This window comes from Nuphar pumila, chromosome 8 (genome assembly GCF_984573655.1).
Source record: "Nuphar pumila chromosome 8, dmNupPumi1.hap1.1, whole genome shotgun sequence".
Lineage (NCBI taxonomy): Eukaryota > Viridiplantae > Streptophyta > Magnoliopsida > Nymphaeales > Nymphaeaceae > Nuphar > Nuphar pumila.
Genome location: NC_143256.1, coordinates 5,739,084 through 5,752,514, shown reverse-complemented (window position 1 = coordinate 5,752,514; position 13,431 = coordinate 5,739,084). Strand labels below are relative to the sequence as shown.

General features: G+C 40.2%; 2 protein-coding genes across 2 annotated transcripts in view; one reads left to right on the top strand and one right to left on the bottom strand.

Moving 5' to 3' along the window:
- Positions 1–4,297: 4,297 nt before the first annotated feature.
- Positions 4,298–5,884, top strand: LOC149829497 (uncharacterized). Its single transcript, XM_090015982.1, has 3 exons — positions 4,298–4,998; positions 5,132–5,304; positions 5,575–5,884. Exons 1-3 carry the CDS (start codon positions 4,306–4,308, stop codon positions 5,723–5,725), a joined length of 1,017 nt encoding a protein of 338 aa, XP_089872108.1. The 5' UTR covers positions 4,298–4,305; the 3' UTR covers positions 5,726–5,884.
- A 2,257-nt stretch (positions 5,885–8,141) lies between these two features.
- Positions 8,142–13,431, bottom strand: part of LOC149829496 (protein WVD2-like 5) — a 37,362-nt gene continuing 32,072 nt past the window's right edge. The window contains exon 9 of the mRNA XM_090015559.1: positions 8,142–8,866. Coding sequence (XP_089871685.1) covers positions 8,441–8,866 — 426 coding nt within the window. The 3' untranslated portion in view covers positions 8,142–8,440. The remainder of the gene's footprint in view (positions 8,867–13,431) is intronic.

The following is a 13,431-nucleotide window of genomic DNA, read 5'->3' as shown; positions in this document are numbered from 1 at the left end:
GTACTAGGTGCATTCGATAAAATGAAGGGCATAACCATCCACTTATAGAGTCCATCTTGAGTTTTGAAAGTCGGTTTTTATCCATCTCCTTCGTGGATGCCAAATTGATGATAACCACACTTTAAGTATATCTTCGAGAAGACTCTAAAGCCAACTAACATATTTAGCATGTCATTGAGTTGAGGGATGGAAAAATGATATTTTACAATAATTTTGTTTATCTCTCGACTATCAATGCACATGTGCTTGGATCCATCTTTCTTTGGGATAAAAAGGCCTGACACAACATAAGGACTTACACTCTCTCGAATAAAACCTTTGTACAACACTTTCTCAATTTGCCATTGTAATTATACATTTTTTGTGGGATTCATCCGATGGCAAATTAGGTAGCTTGACACCATGAATGAGATCAATCGCATATTGAACTAACCTCATGGGTGGTAGTCCATCAGGCAGATCATGTGGTATGATGTCTTGAAACTCCAAAATAAGAGGTGCAATATCATGAGGGATACTAGAAATATCACTGCAAACCTCTTTTACAACAAAGGCATGACAATAGCCTCGATCATGGCAAGGCTCTAAAAACTCTTTGTAAGACAAACCAATCAGCTCTGTGGACTTAACTAGCCTATGCACTTTGGAAAACCTGGTTTCCTTGATGGGAATATGAATGATCTTTGTACTATGAAACTTTAATGAGTAGGTATTTCTATGACCAATATGAATAGTCTTTCTATTGAACTGCCAAGGGCGGTCCAACAGGATGATATGACATGCATTCATATGTGTCAAATCACAACACACCTCATCTATATAATGTTTCCCCATTGTAAGCTTCATAAGACACTTTTGAGCGATTGGGACCTTGCTTCAATTCTTAAACCATGTGATCTTATGTGGATGGGTATGCTTTTCGGTTTTCAAATTAAGCATTTCGATCATTTCTGAGGGCATTATGTTCTCACAAGCTTTGCTATCAATAATGTCACACACATGACCCTCACATTTGCAATGGGTATGAAAAATATTATTTTGTAACCACTTGTTTTATGGTGGTGATGGTGGAGTCTCCAAGGTGTGACGAACGGAGAGGAGGTTGTTTATATCATCGTCATTAATTCAATAACTTTCTCTTTCAAATCACTACTATCGACAAACTCATTCACATCCTCTATGTTCATTACCCTTGGTAAGTGTGAAACATTTGGCTGCTAAATGTTCCACCTCTTGACACCAGAAACAAACGAGTTATCTACTCACCCAAGCCTGATTGCAATCTAGTTTTGTGTGGATGCCCTGAACGCTCAACTCAAGGTTCATATTTATGGTCTATCTTGTCACCCTTGGATTCTCTAGTATTCGAGGAGGCCACTCCCATGGCTGGATGACCTGCCTTAGGACTCAAGGAAGAGTCTGCTTTAGACAGACGTAACTGGTTCTTTCTTTTTAGAATATCCTCCATATTCATTGCATAACCAAGTGTTTGATCTAGAGTTTTTACCATCATACAATTAAATGTATTAGACAAATTAGAATGAAGACTGTTGATATACCCGGTGATTTGCTACTACTGGGTATTTGGAAATTGAAATAGTAAGGCAAACTGATGGAACTCTTGTGTATATTCTTGAATAGATTTAGAGCCTTGTCAAAGGTCTAGGTATTGCTTGTATGTCCTTTCTTGGTGATTGAAAGGCACAAATTTGGCTTGCATAAATCATTGCATTTTCTCTCAAGTTTAAACTCATTCCAGGCCCCGGATCTCTCGGGCTTTTGACAAGTCTACCCACCACATTTGAGCCAGAGTCCACAATCAGGTAACTACTAGTAGAACTCTGTGATGCTCTGGCATGTAGTGATGATACTCAAAGAAGAACTGCACCATATAGGACCAGTTAAAGAAGGCTTAGGCCTAGAACCAGCCCTGAAACTTAGAAAGCTCCAATTTGATGTCGTAGGTGTTGATGCACTCTATCCCACAATCCTAGCCATGATCAACAAGTCCAGGTGGGTGCTCATGCCAAAATGCCTCATCGTCCAAGTGGGTGAACTCATCTACTAGGTCATCTCACACCACATGCTAAGGATGATTCTATCCTTGAATAAAAGCTAGTGGGGCCTCTTGCTGCACCCTTTCTCTCCCTAATGAGGTGTTGGTGGAGGTGCTAAAGTTTGCCAGGGAGGTTAGGCAGTGGATTAGAAAGCCTCTATGGACCTAGGGCTGTCGTAGGTCCCACTGTAGGATTTGGATTCACATAAGTCGGCCTAGGTGGGTCAGTAGTTGTGGGGATAGGCTGGGATTGATATGGCTATGGTACATGTATGGATCGTTATTTGGATTTGGGTTTGGGTTTTGGTGGTTTGGATATTGGGTTCAGTTAAATCTGATTAGATCACAGCTCGATTGGGTACATTATGAGTCATCGAACTCATATTAGGGTAGGACAGAGCCTGAATCGGGTTCTGAATATTTGTGATTCTTTGATTGACCTCGATGAATCTTTCGTCCATCTTTTGATTTGTGTCTCTCAACTGCCCCATCGTTTGGGACAAAACTTTGTACATGCGCTCAAGATGGTTCCTTATCTCGCTCATGTCTTTCTCCATCTGATCAAGAGTCTTGTATTTTTCTTGTCAATCAGTCTCAAGACGTTCCAGACATGCTTTATACTGCTTTATTGATCTTTCATTGATCTTTGCAAGAGAGCGATGATCAAGGAAACAATCAATGCTCTGATGCTGTGATCATGAGGTTCACTCGTGAACCCTGTAGATTTGATACCTAAACTAAAGAAAATTGTGATTTATTAAACAAAATCAAGTAGAACAATAAAGAAAACAATAAAATAGGGTTGCCAATCTTTGAACTACTCTCCTCACTCAAAGGAACAAATAAATAGTCCATCTTTGTGGTGAAACTGGATCTGGATCTAAAGATTATATGAGGATCTGGATCACATGGACACTTTGCATAGGCTAGTTTAACCATGCTAGGTTCAGATCCAACTAGGGAGGTGAAGGATTAAATACTCGCTTCGCTTCATTTGCCCCTCCGTTCGACCTATTGGATCTACGTACAAGACACTCACCATGACTAGGCTCTCTGCATATACAGAAGGATCCATTTTGAAGACCAAATCAGTAAGCTTATGGTTTTGACCCAAAATTATAGAATCAGGATCACCAGTATCTCAGGTCCGCTCAAAGTCAGACAGACATTACTGTTTTGGCTTACTTGGGTACTAGAAATGAATCAAGGGCCATAATTGAGTTGCATTATAATTGATGTTTAGTGAGGTATGGAAATTGGAAAGAAATGAATCAAGGCGTATATCTTTGTATAAACCTCAATTAACATCTTATGAAAAATGAAATCTATTACCAAATAGAGAAGGTACTAGAGTTGCATTATAATCGAGGGGTATATTTATGTATAAAACATCAATTCTCTCAAAAGAAAAAAGTGTATAAACATCAATTGACATCGTATGAAAAAATGAGTCGGGTGCCTTTCAAGGATGTTGACAGCACTTTCTTTATTGAAAAATTTATTGCTCATGCATTAATTTTTCACCAAAACCACTACAAATGACAATTCATGAATCTTTTCTCAATAAAAACTACCATGGTTCTCCTTCAAAATATATAAGATAAACCTTTCTACTTCTTTAAGGTAAAAATAAAGTAATATTATTAGATATTTAACGATAATTCCTTAATAACTTTATGACCTTAACGGTACTTTTTTTTTTATTACTACTGCAATTGCATGTTGAGAGAGAGAGAAGGGAAGATTTGGGCAATTGCAATAAGCTGAGGAAGAAAAGTGGGAATTTGCAGAGACAGTAGCCAAGTTCCAACTTACTCGTGTCTCGTGTCTCGTGTCTCGTGTCTGCGTGCATTACCAACAAATAGGTGTCGCATCAAAAATAGGAGCTCCTCCGACTCTTCCCTCGAAAGGAAGCATGCCAAGTGTCCTGTGGCACGTGGCCATGGAATTCCTCTGCGTGCCGATACCATGCACACCATCTAGGGTAGATCAACGGACAATATTCATTCCTCTTCTGCTCTCTCCCCTCTCTGTCCTTTGTGCTCTTTCTTTTGACCGCATTCTGTTGTTCTGCAACTGCCTTTTTCACCCTAAACGGAGTTAACTCCTCTAACCTCAAAAGCGGTGAAAAGGCACGTCGTCTCTCTCTCTCTCTCTCTCTCTCTCTCTCTCTCTCTCTCTCTCTCTTCTAGTTGGGGTATTCTAATATTTATTTGTTCGTTTGGTCATCTTTTTTCTTGTGGTGGGCGATGTTTGGGTTCATTCTTTCAGGCATGATGTTGATGCGAAGCTCTTCGAGTCCGATCCTCAGCTCATGGATGCCGGTTTCCAAAGATCGACTACCTGATGCGGAGCCGATCCGGCCCTTACGCCGAGCTAGATCGGTGGCGCAGTTCACCTCCCTCTATCTCTCGGCCTCCCCTGCGACCCACTTCCACTCCACCCCAGACTCGATGTTCCAGGCCGACGGCTTCCGCCCCAAGATCGCCAGAAAACTATCCGATCTCTCTTTCGACGAGAAGGACAAGCGGCCAACCGAAGAAGAAGAAGAAGAAGATGGGCAGGAGAGCGATTCGTCTTCCGTCAACCGGTTCTTCTCGTGCTCCGGTCTGGACGTGACCGAATCGGAGTGTTTTGGATCCGGGTTCTCGGCGGTGTCGCAGGCGTACTGCTCGGTGGAATCGGATGGGGAAGAAGAGGATGATGACGGGAAACAAGGGGAGGGGAAGGATGCCAAGAACTGCGGTGACGTCGACGCTTCTTCCGGTGGGGGCATCGGAACCGGTAACGACGCGGGAGGGTTCTGCGGCGGTGGAAACGGGGATGAGGACCGGGATCCCGACTCGGATTCGAGCGGCGCGGACGCAATCTATAGGAAGATGATCGAGGCCGATCCCAGGAACCCTCTTCTGTTGAGGAACTATGCCAAGTTCCTGCAAGTGGTACGTTTTTTCTATTTCTAGCTTCTTTCCTTTTCGCACTCAGAGAGCAAAAGAGAAAGAAAGAGGGTTCTCTGTTTCAACGTGTTTGATTTGTGGGTTGTGATCTTTTTCGTTGGTCTATGCATATAAAAAGGTTCAAGGTGATATTGGTGGAGCAGAGGAGTACTATGGGCGTGCCATGCTGGCCGATCCGTTTGATGGCGATATCTTGTCTCTCTACGCGACTCTGCTTTGGGAGGAGCGCAAGGACCCTGCACGCTCAGAGGCCTACTTCAGTCAAGCAGTAGAAGCATCGCCGGATAATTGGTACTCTCTCTCTCTCTCTCTCTCTCTCTCTCTCTCTCTCTCTCTCTCTCTCTCTCTCTCTCTCTCTCTTTCTCTCTCTCTCTCTCTCTGTTGATATTGTGCATCATGTATGAATTTGGTTTCCCATTCCCACGACACATGGTCTAGCTGGAACACCACAAGAAGAAATGGCTATTTTGGATGGAATGCCATAGATACTCAAACATGGGTCACAAGTGCTGAACTTTAGTTTGTTTGTTTTTGTAATGATTTTTATTCGAAAAATTGCAGCTTTGTACATGGATCGTATGCTAGCTTCCTGTGGCAACTTGACGAGACTGAAGAAGGAGAAACGGGGGGCACAGAACAGAAAAGAAGCACCAGCGCTGCTCCAACATCTCTTCTGAACGGCGGCAGTACCATATCCGTAGCTGCTTCGTAGATTAGCGATCTGCTGCGTGCCCATGTCTCTCTATGGTGAGATTCATCCGGCAGGCAACTTTACTTTGAAGATGTACAGAACATGCTATTGGGAAGTATACGCCTTAGATTCTCTGTCGAACATTCTTTTCGCAACCGCAGTTTCCTGTCTCCTGACCTAGCTAGTTTGTTTGGTGCACTTTGTAAATTTAGTACTCTCCATATAGCAGCAGTCAATTCCTTTGCGCTGGTCTAGAGTTTTCACATGTAAATTCTTAGCAATCAAAAGCCTTTTCCTCATCTTTCATAAAAAAAATTTGGTGGTAGTATTCGTTCTTGCATGTAAACCTTTCTGGTAAAAGCAATAAGACGAATGATGGAGAAAGAGTAACCTATATGCAAAAGGGAGGCTTCAATATGTAATCTTTCTTATATGCTACAAGTGGTGATTGTTCTTTTGTTTGAAAACGACCTGATTGTTGATGTATATGACATTGTTATTCGTCATGTGATGTTGAATCCTACGCCCTGTTCCACCAGATCCAAGCCATGACGTAGTTGTGTACTTTACACGGATAGGTACTTTATTGGTTTTTTTTTTCAAAGCATGGCGCTTCCAGTGATGCAGTATATTCAGACCGTCCTGGAAAATCCAACGGTGCTCCATAATTGTTTTCTCACGGGACAGTATATATACCCGGGGAGGTGCAAGCTGCCAAGTGCTTCAATGGTTTGCTTGAAGCGTTACAGTGGCAACAATTTCATGTCCCTCACGCTTCCTGACAGTTAGGATTCTTAGCAGCAGCTGTGGGTTGGTGGCGTTACCACGGTGATCTTTATTTTATTTTTTATTTTTTTTATTTTTATTTTTTTGACAGAGAAAGCTGGAGTCAAGCAGACCCTAAAAAACCATAAAGTTCGAACTTGCAACATCCCAACACACTAACTCTCTATTTTGCATCTATGCATGATTGGTGGCCGTTTTACTGTGGTCCCATTGAGGTATTAATGCTCGATAGTTTGTTGTATTGGAGAGCATGTGTCAAATCATAAGCCAAGTTTGCCTGGAACGCGGTATGGTCAGGTCTACAGTCCACGCCACCACTGTTACTGTTGGGCTGACAAGATTCCTTAAGGGTAACTTTTTGTTTGCAAAAATCTGTTTTGAACCAAACGAAAAACCTATTTGGATTTAAAATTCTGGGACGGGGAAAAAGCCAAGATCCTGATCCAACTCCGTCAAGGACTCGAGAGATTAAACTGATAGAAACCAAGTGTTTTTTTATTTTATGGACCGCCATGGTTCGGGTTTTACCAACTGCAGAAGGGGGGTTTTCCCTTGACCGAAAATCTGACCCAGTGTTGTGAGAGGCGTACGCCTCAGTACCTGAAGCATACGCCTCAGAGGCGAGGCGCACGCTCAAGGTACTGAGGCGTGCTGTGATGCGCAAATTGCCCCTCATCAACCTCCAGAATCCCCTCCTTCATCCCCAAGTCTTCCTCCTCCGCCCGATTCACCAGCTGTGCTAACCCCAAGTGCCGGTGGATCCACCGCCACGTGCCGGCCAACTGCTCCTCCGCCGCTCCCTGCCTCCCCTCCCACCGCTTCACTTCCATACCAGTTGTGAGAGGCGTACGCCTCAGAGGTGAAGCGCAGGCTCAACGCCTCGCTTCGCCTCATCGCATTTAACAACCTTGATCTGACCTATGATTGGCTTTATTCCTGATACTTACACCGAATGACTCAGGGTACACTTGGTTGCATCTCAAGTGATTTCAAATCACAAGAGATATTGCAAATGAATCTCATTTGAATAGTACCCAAAAGCAACCAAACATAAAACTTAAACACAGAATACCAAAAATAAGCTTCACAAAAAGTGAGTTGTCACATAATGAGATTTAGAAAGTGAATCTCATTTATGTGGCATTCACATTCTCACGAGGTCTGGTGCGATTTTGAAAGTGAATCTCTTTTTAACAGTATTTTCACTTTTAAAAAATGCAACCAAATGTACCCTTAATATCATGCGTTTCCTTCAATCTGAAATCCTTGTACCAATAATTAGCACGTGGCAAGTGGGGCATCATATTTACATTTGGTAAATATGATAAGGGCACTCAAAGAGGAGTCTCGTGATGTGATTAAGCCAATTTGACCAGTATGAGGCTATGGCTGTGAGCATGAATCCAGCATAACCGACCTCGTTCAGAATCTCAAGGGATACAACTTTACACTGCCCTGGAGACTAATCCCCAGATGAAACAAACGTCCAAATTTTGGAATTTATACACCTCTCAGTGAGATCAACGGTCAAGAAGCCACCATCATAACGATGAACTCGCCATGTACTTATACATACAGAGAGAGAGAGAGAGAGAGCTTGAAGAAAAAAATCCAGGGGAAATAAACAAAAGGGAACCAAAATAATAAAAAATGAAAGCAAAGAAAGTCATTAATAGAATGATAACATTCCAGTAAATTGATCGGCAACAGAGAAAAAAAGTGGAGTGGGAGGGTTGGTGTTGTTTGTGAAGAAATCTCACAGAAAAGCCCAAACAACTAGACATGAAGATTATGAACATAATACCAACACAAGACTGACTTACCTTTCCCTCATCATAACTGGCAGCAGTCTCACTGAGACTTCAATATTTAACAGCATTCTTTTTCTCCTTATCTTTTTGGGAAAAAAAACAGCCCAACTTCAAAGCATTGTGCAATACGCATATATCATCAACAATGCTCAGTTGCAACCTCACTTACATCAGCTTTGTCACTGGTCTCAGGATCTGGCTCTGGCTTTGGTTGTGACTCTTGCTCCTGGTCCTCAGCTTGCTCTTCGACAGCAGGCTCAATTGTTTCAGCTTCACTTACAGTAACTTCAGCAGCAGGAATCACTTCTGGGTTTGAAGGACTATGTGTGGGATTAATATCAGACTTGATATCCTTCGATTTTTGAGATGGAAGTTTTGGGAGAGATCTTCGTTGTGGCTTCTTGGAATCTTTCCCAGCCCCAGGGCTGCCATTAGTTGTCTTGCTCTCATCCAGGCTCAAGCGCCCCATTCTGCGGGAATGGGCAGTGTTTTCTTCACCATCAGCTGCTGTAGCAATGCTTTTATGCCTGCCTAACTTTGGTGATCTTGCTCGTGTTGGAGGTATCTGCATCATCAGTCTAATTTTTAAGCACTCAACTAGTTTACAGGAACATAGCCCGACCACCTGCAATTTCTCACTTCAGTGCAATCTACTGTACATGCAGTCCTATGCTCCAACTAACTAAAAACATCAACATATCAGGGTGTAAGGTACACACATCACAGGGGGCGGCCAACATTAGAGATGGCAAAAAGCATCAAGTAATTGACTACACCTAACCGTGAGGAGAGCCATTGTATAATACTTTGCAATGCTTGTTTATATTGATGTTGTGGCTCAATACAAATCCAAAGGGTTTAGTTGGCACTAAAAATATGTCCAGACACTTTTTGGCAGCCCTAGATCTTGCATAATAGATATCATAAGGAAGTCGATCAACACCCTTTAATGATCCAATGATATACACAATAGTTCTGGCATCTATATATTCTCCATGTGACCAGGTAAGTACGCAGTCCCTTCCTCACATGGGACTCTAAAGAACATGCTGAGGAGATGCCACTCCTCAATCATCATACTTCAGCAAGCTATTATTGATGCAAAGTCAGGGAGTTATATCGTATTGAACAACGAAAACATTTTCAACTTTCACTTTATTAAACATATAGGTTAGTGGGAATCGACTTTCAACCTATGTCACACGGACTCGGCTAGGGAGGTGCCGCACCCGAGTCGACACGCCCCGACACGGGTGCGGACACGGGTGCGGCCTCGGACACGGCCTGGACTCGGTCAACGCCGAGTCGGACTCGGTCAACGAGTCCAGGCCGAGTCCGTCTTAATTTTGGACTCGGTCAACATTGACCGAGTCCAAAAATGTCCATTTTTAGTACAAAAAATAAAAAAAAAAAGATCTTTTTATATATTTTTTAAAAATATATATATATAGCATGAGTCTTAAACATTAGGCCCAGAAAAAAAAATTATTCTTAAATATTATCATTTAATTCTCTCTCTCAATCTTAAAAGCTAATAAATTCTCATCCACGAGTACCAACACTTTTCATCCACCAAGTTCTCTCTCTTATAAAAGCTAATAAATTCTCATCCACGAGTAGCAACACTTTCTCATCCACCGAGATCTCTCTCTCTCTCTTTTTCAAATCTAGCTTTGAAAAATTAAAAGCTTTTAATGCTTTTAATTAATGTTATGAATTTTAGCAAAAGATATTTAATGCATTTACCAGAACATGCTTTTAGTTAATGCTTTTAATTAATACCTTGATGATGTTTTATTCCCATGGTAGCTAAGACTCGGCTGAGTCAATGATAAACTCAGCCTAGTTTGGTTCTAACCCAGTTATACTACTATTTTAACTCAGTTAGTTGAGGATCTGAGACAACTTGGAAGAGTCACGAGCCGAGTCCAAAATTTATATAGACATATGCACACACTGGATATATATATATATATATATATACATTTTTAAATATATATATATATAGCCGAGTCCCCGTGTCCAAAATTTTTAAAATTGCGCCGCACCCGTGTCGCACCCGCACCCGCACCCATGTGACATAGCTTTCAACATGCTCGATTTAGTGGGAATCAACTCTTGGATCATGTTTTTTTTATGAAAAAATGTAGTTTTATGAGCTGGGAAAAATTGATGCCTTCATAGCCATTGATTTTGGATCACCAGAAAACCCTGTATATAGGTCAGATTCTGGTGATCCAAAAGTCAGTTCCCATTAAACAAAACCTATAGATCACATCTACGGTGTTAGATGTGAGAAAAAATGCAAAAAACTATGATTTTTGAAGGGGCCTAACAGGGCAGAACAAGAAAAGGGGCAGCACCAGCACATTACTCTAACCAAAATAACAAATACATATATATAGTCAACCAATACATTTAACACCCCCATCCCTCAAACTGACAGGGAGATGACCAATAGTTTGCTTAAAAGAAAAGAGAATCGAGACGATGGCAAGGCTTTAGTGAAGAAGTCGGCAAGCTGATATTCTGATGTTATGTATGGTAACTCAATGGTTCCCTTGAGAAATTCTTCCCAATCATAGTGACAGTCTATCTCTATATGCTTATTTCGTTCATGGAAGGTGTGATTGCTTGCAATGTATATAACACTTTTGTTATCGCAATACATCTTCGTAGGTGTAAAGATGTTGGCACCCATATCCTTTAACAGACTTTTCAAGTCCTCAACCAAACAATTTCAGTGTTGGTAGTTGTCATTACCCTATACTCAGCATTGGTGAGAATAAATGACACATTTTGTTATTTCTTACACCTCTAGGATATAATAGAATCCCCAAAAAATACACAGTAACTTGAAGCAGAAATTCGATCATTAGGATTGTCTCCTCAATCAGAGTCAGTATAAGCAATTAAACTTAAAGACAATGAAGAGGATAGTAAAATCCCTTTAGTTATAGTCTCTTTCAAATATCTGATGATTCTCGTAACGACAACCATGTGGATTGTAGTAGGTGCATGTTGAAATTGACTTGTGTTGTAAATTGTATGTGCTACGTCTGGCTTTGTAATGAATAGGTACGTGAGAGACCCAATTAACTAACGGTAAGGTGTGGAGTCCTCTAATGGAGTGTCATTATTAGCCCATACTTTTTCGTTGATCACTTTGAGAGTATCTGCTACCTTTTCATCTGTCAAACCTGATCTATGAATAACTTCATAAGCCAATTTCATTTGAGATAGTACATATCCTCTGGAAGAGTAGGCAATCTCAATACCTAAAAAAAATCTTAGAAAACCAACATCAGACATATCAAAAGTTTCTTTGAGAATATTTTTTAAAAATTCTCCCTTTCTATCACTACAAGTAATAATCATGTCATGTACATATAAAAGTAAAACAACAATGTTTGTTTCTACGTTCTTGACAAAAAGAGAAATGTCAATATAACAAGATATAAAACCAAGATCAATCATAACTTTGCTAAATCAGTCGTATCATGCCTTAAGAGCATGTTTAAGACATTATAAAGCATTTTTAAGTCTAAGAACTTTACCTTGCTCAACCTCAAGCCCAGACGGAGGGTCCATGAAAACTTATTCGCTAAGATCCTCATTTAGGAAGGCATTCTTAACATTTAACTAGTAAATCGATCACTTCATAATAGTGGCTACAACTATGAGGGTCCTAACACTTGTCATTCTAGCTATGGGTGTAAAGGTTTCCTCATAATCAATCATGTATTCCTGAGGATATCTTTTGACTACTAACCTAGCCTTATATCTTTCAAAAGTTTCACGATTCTTAGTTTTAACTATGAATATCCACCACTCTTAGTTTTCTTACCAAAAGGAAGATTCACAGGTTCCCAAGTTTTGGCTCTATGGAGGGCATCCAACTCAACTTTCATAGCTTTTACCCAATGATGGTGATTATTGGCTTTATATGAAGGTTCATGAAAGGCATGAAGAGCAAAACACGCTCTATATTTAAGGAAAAATATTCCATAGGACATAAATCTGCTTAGGACATAAATCTGCTAGGAGGGCTAGATATTCGATATGATCTCCTAACATTGGTTTTACCCTATGTAACACGGACTCTTCTAAGAGGGCACTGCACCCACGTCACACCCGCACCCATGGGAGTGCGACACTTGGACATGACTTCCTTTGTGTCAAGTGAAGTCATCCACACTGAGGCTCATTTCTGTCCAAAAGTAGATTCAGTTAACTCTAACCAAGTCCAGTTTTATCTATATTATATATATAAATACATAAATGCACACACATGCACAACGTAAAACTGTTCAAAATTTTATATATACCCTCCCTACACCCAAGTTTTTTTAATGTGTCGCATCGCTACATCCGCACTTGAACATAATTATCTTCATTTCTAAGGAGGTTGTGAGTATCAACATTCACATCATTATGAGCATCAACAGTTACATCATTATAAGAATCATCATCATCAATAGTCACTAATAATACAATCATTCTCAACATCATTAACACAAATATCATTAGAGTTAGATGATTCATTCTTTTCCTTAGGAAATAAATCAAACAAAAAAGAATACTCAATATCTTTCTTAGTCGTGTTTTTCTTAAATCCATTTTCATCTTCTAGAAAAGTAACATTTCTAGAAATATAAAGTTTCTCATTTTTTAACTCATAACACCTATAACCCTTTTGGTTTTTCCCATAACCAAGAAAAACACATTCAATGGCATTTGGTGGAAGCTTGTCACTCTTTTTACAAAGGACAAAACATTTACAACAAAAAAATCTTAATCTTTAAAATTTGGTTTAATGTTAAAGAGCTTTTCCAAGGGAGAGATGTATTTCAAAGCGGAAGATGACATTCTATTTTAATAAATAAACGGCAGTAAGAGTGGCTTTGGCGCAAAATTTTTTAGGAACATTTTTTGAAATAAGCAATGTTCTAGTAGTCTCTATAATATGCCTATGTTTTCTTTCGGTAAAACATTTTGCCGAGGGGTTTTGGGGAAAATCTTTGATGTAAAACACTGTTTTCTTTGAAATAAATTTTAAATTTATTTGACAAAAAATCACCACCCGAATCTGAACAAAAGATATGAATGTTGATGTTTAATCAAATTATA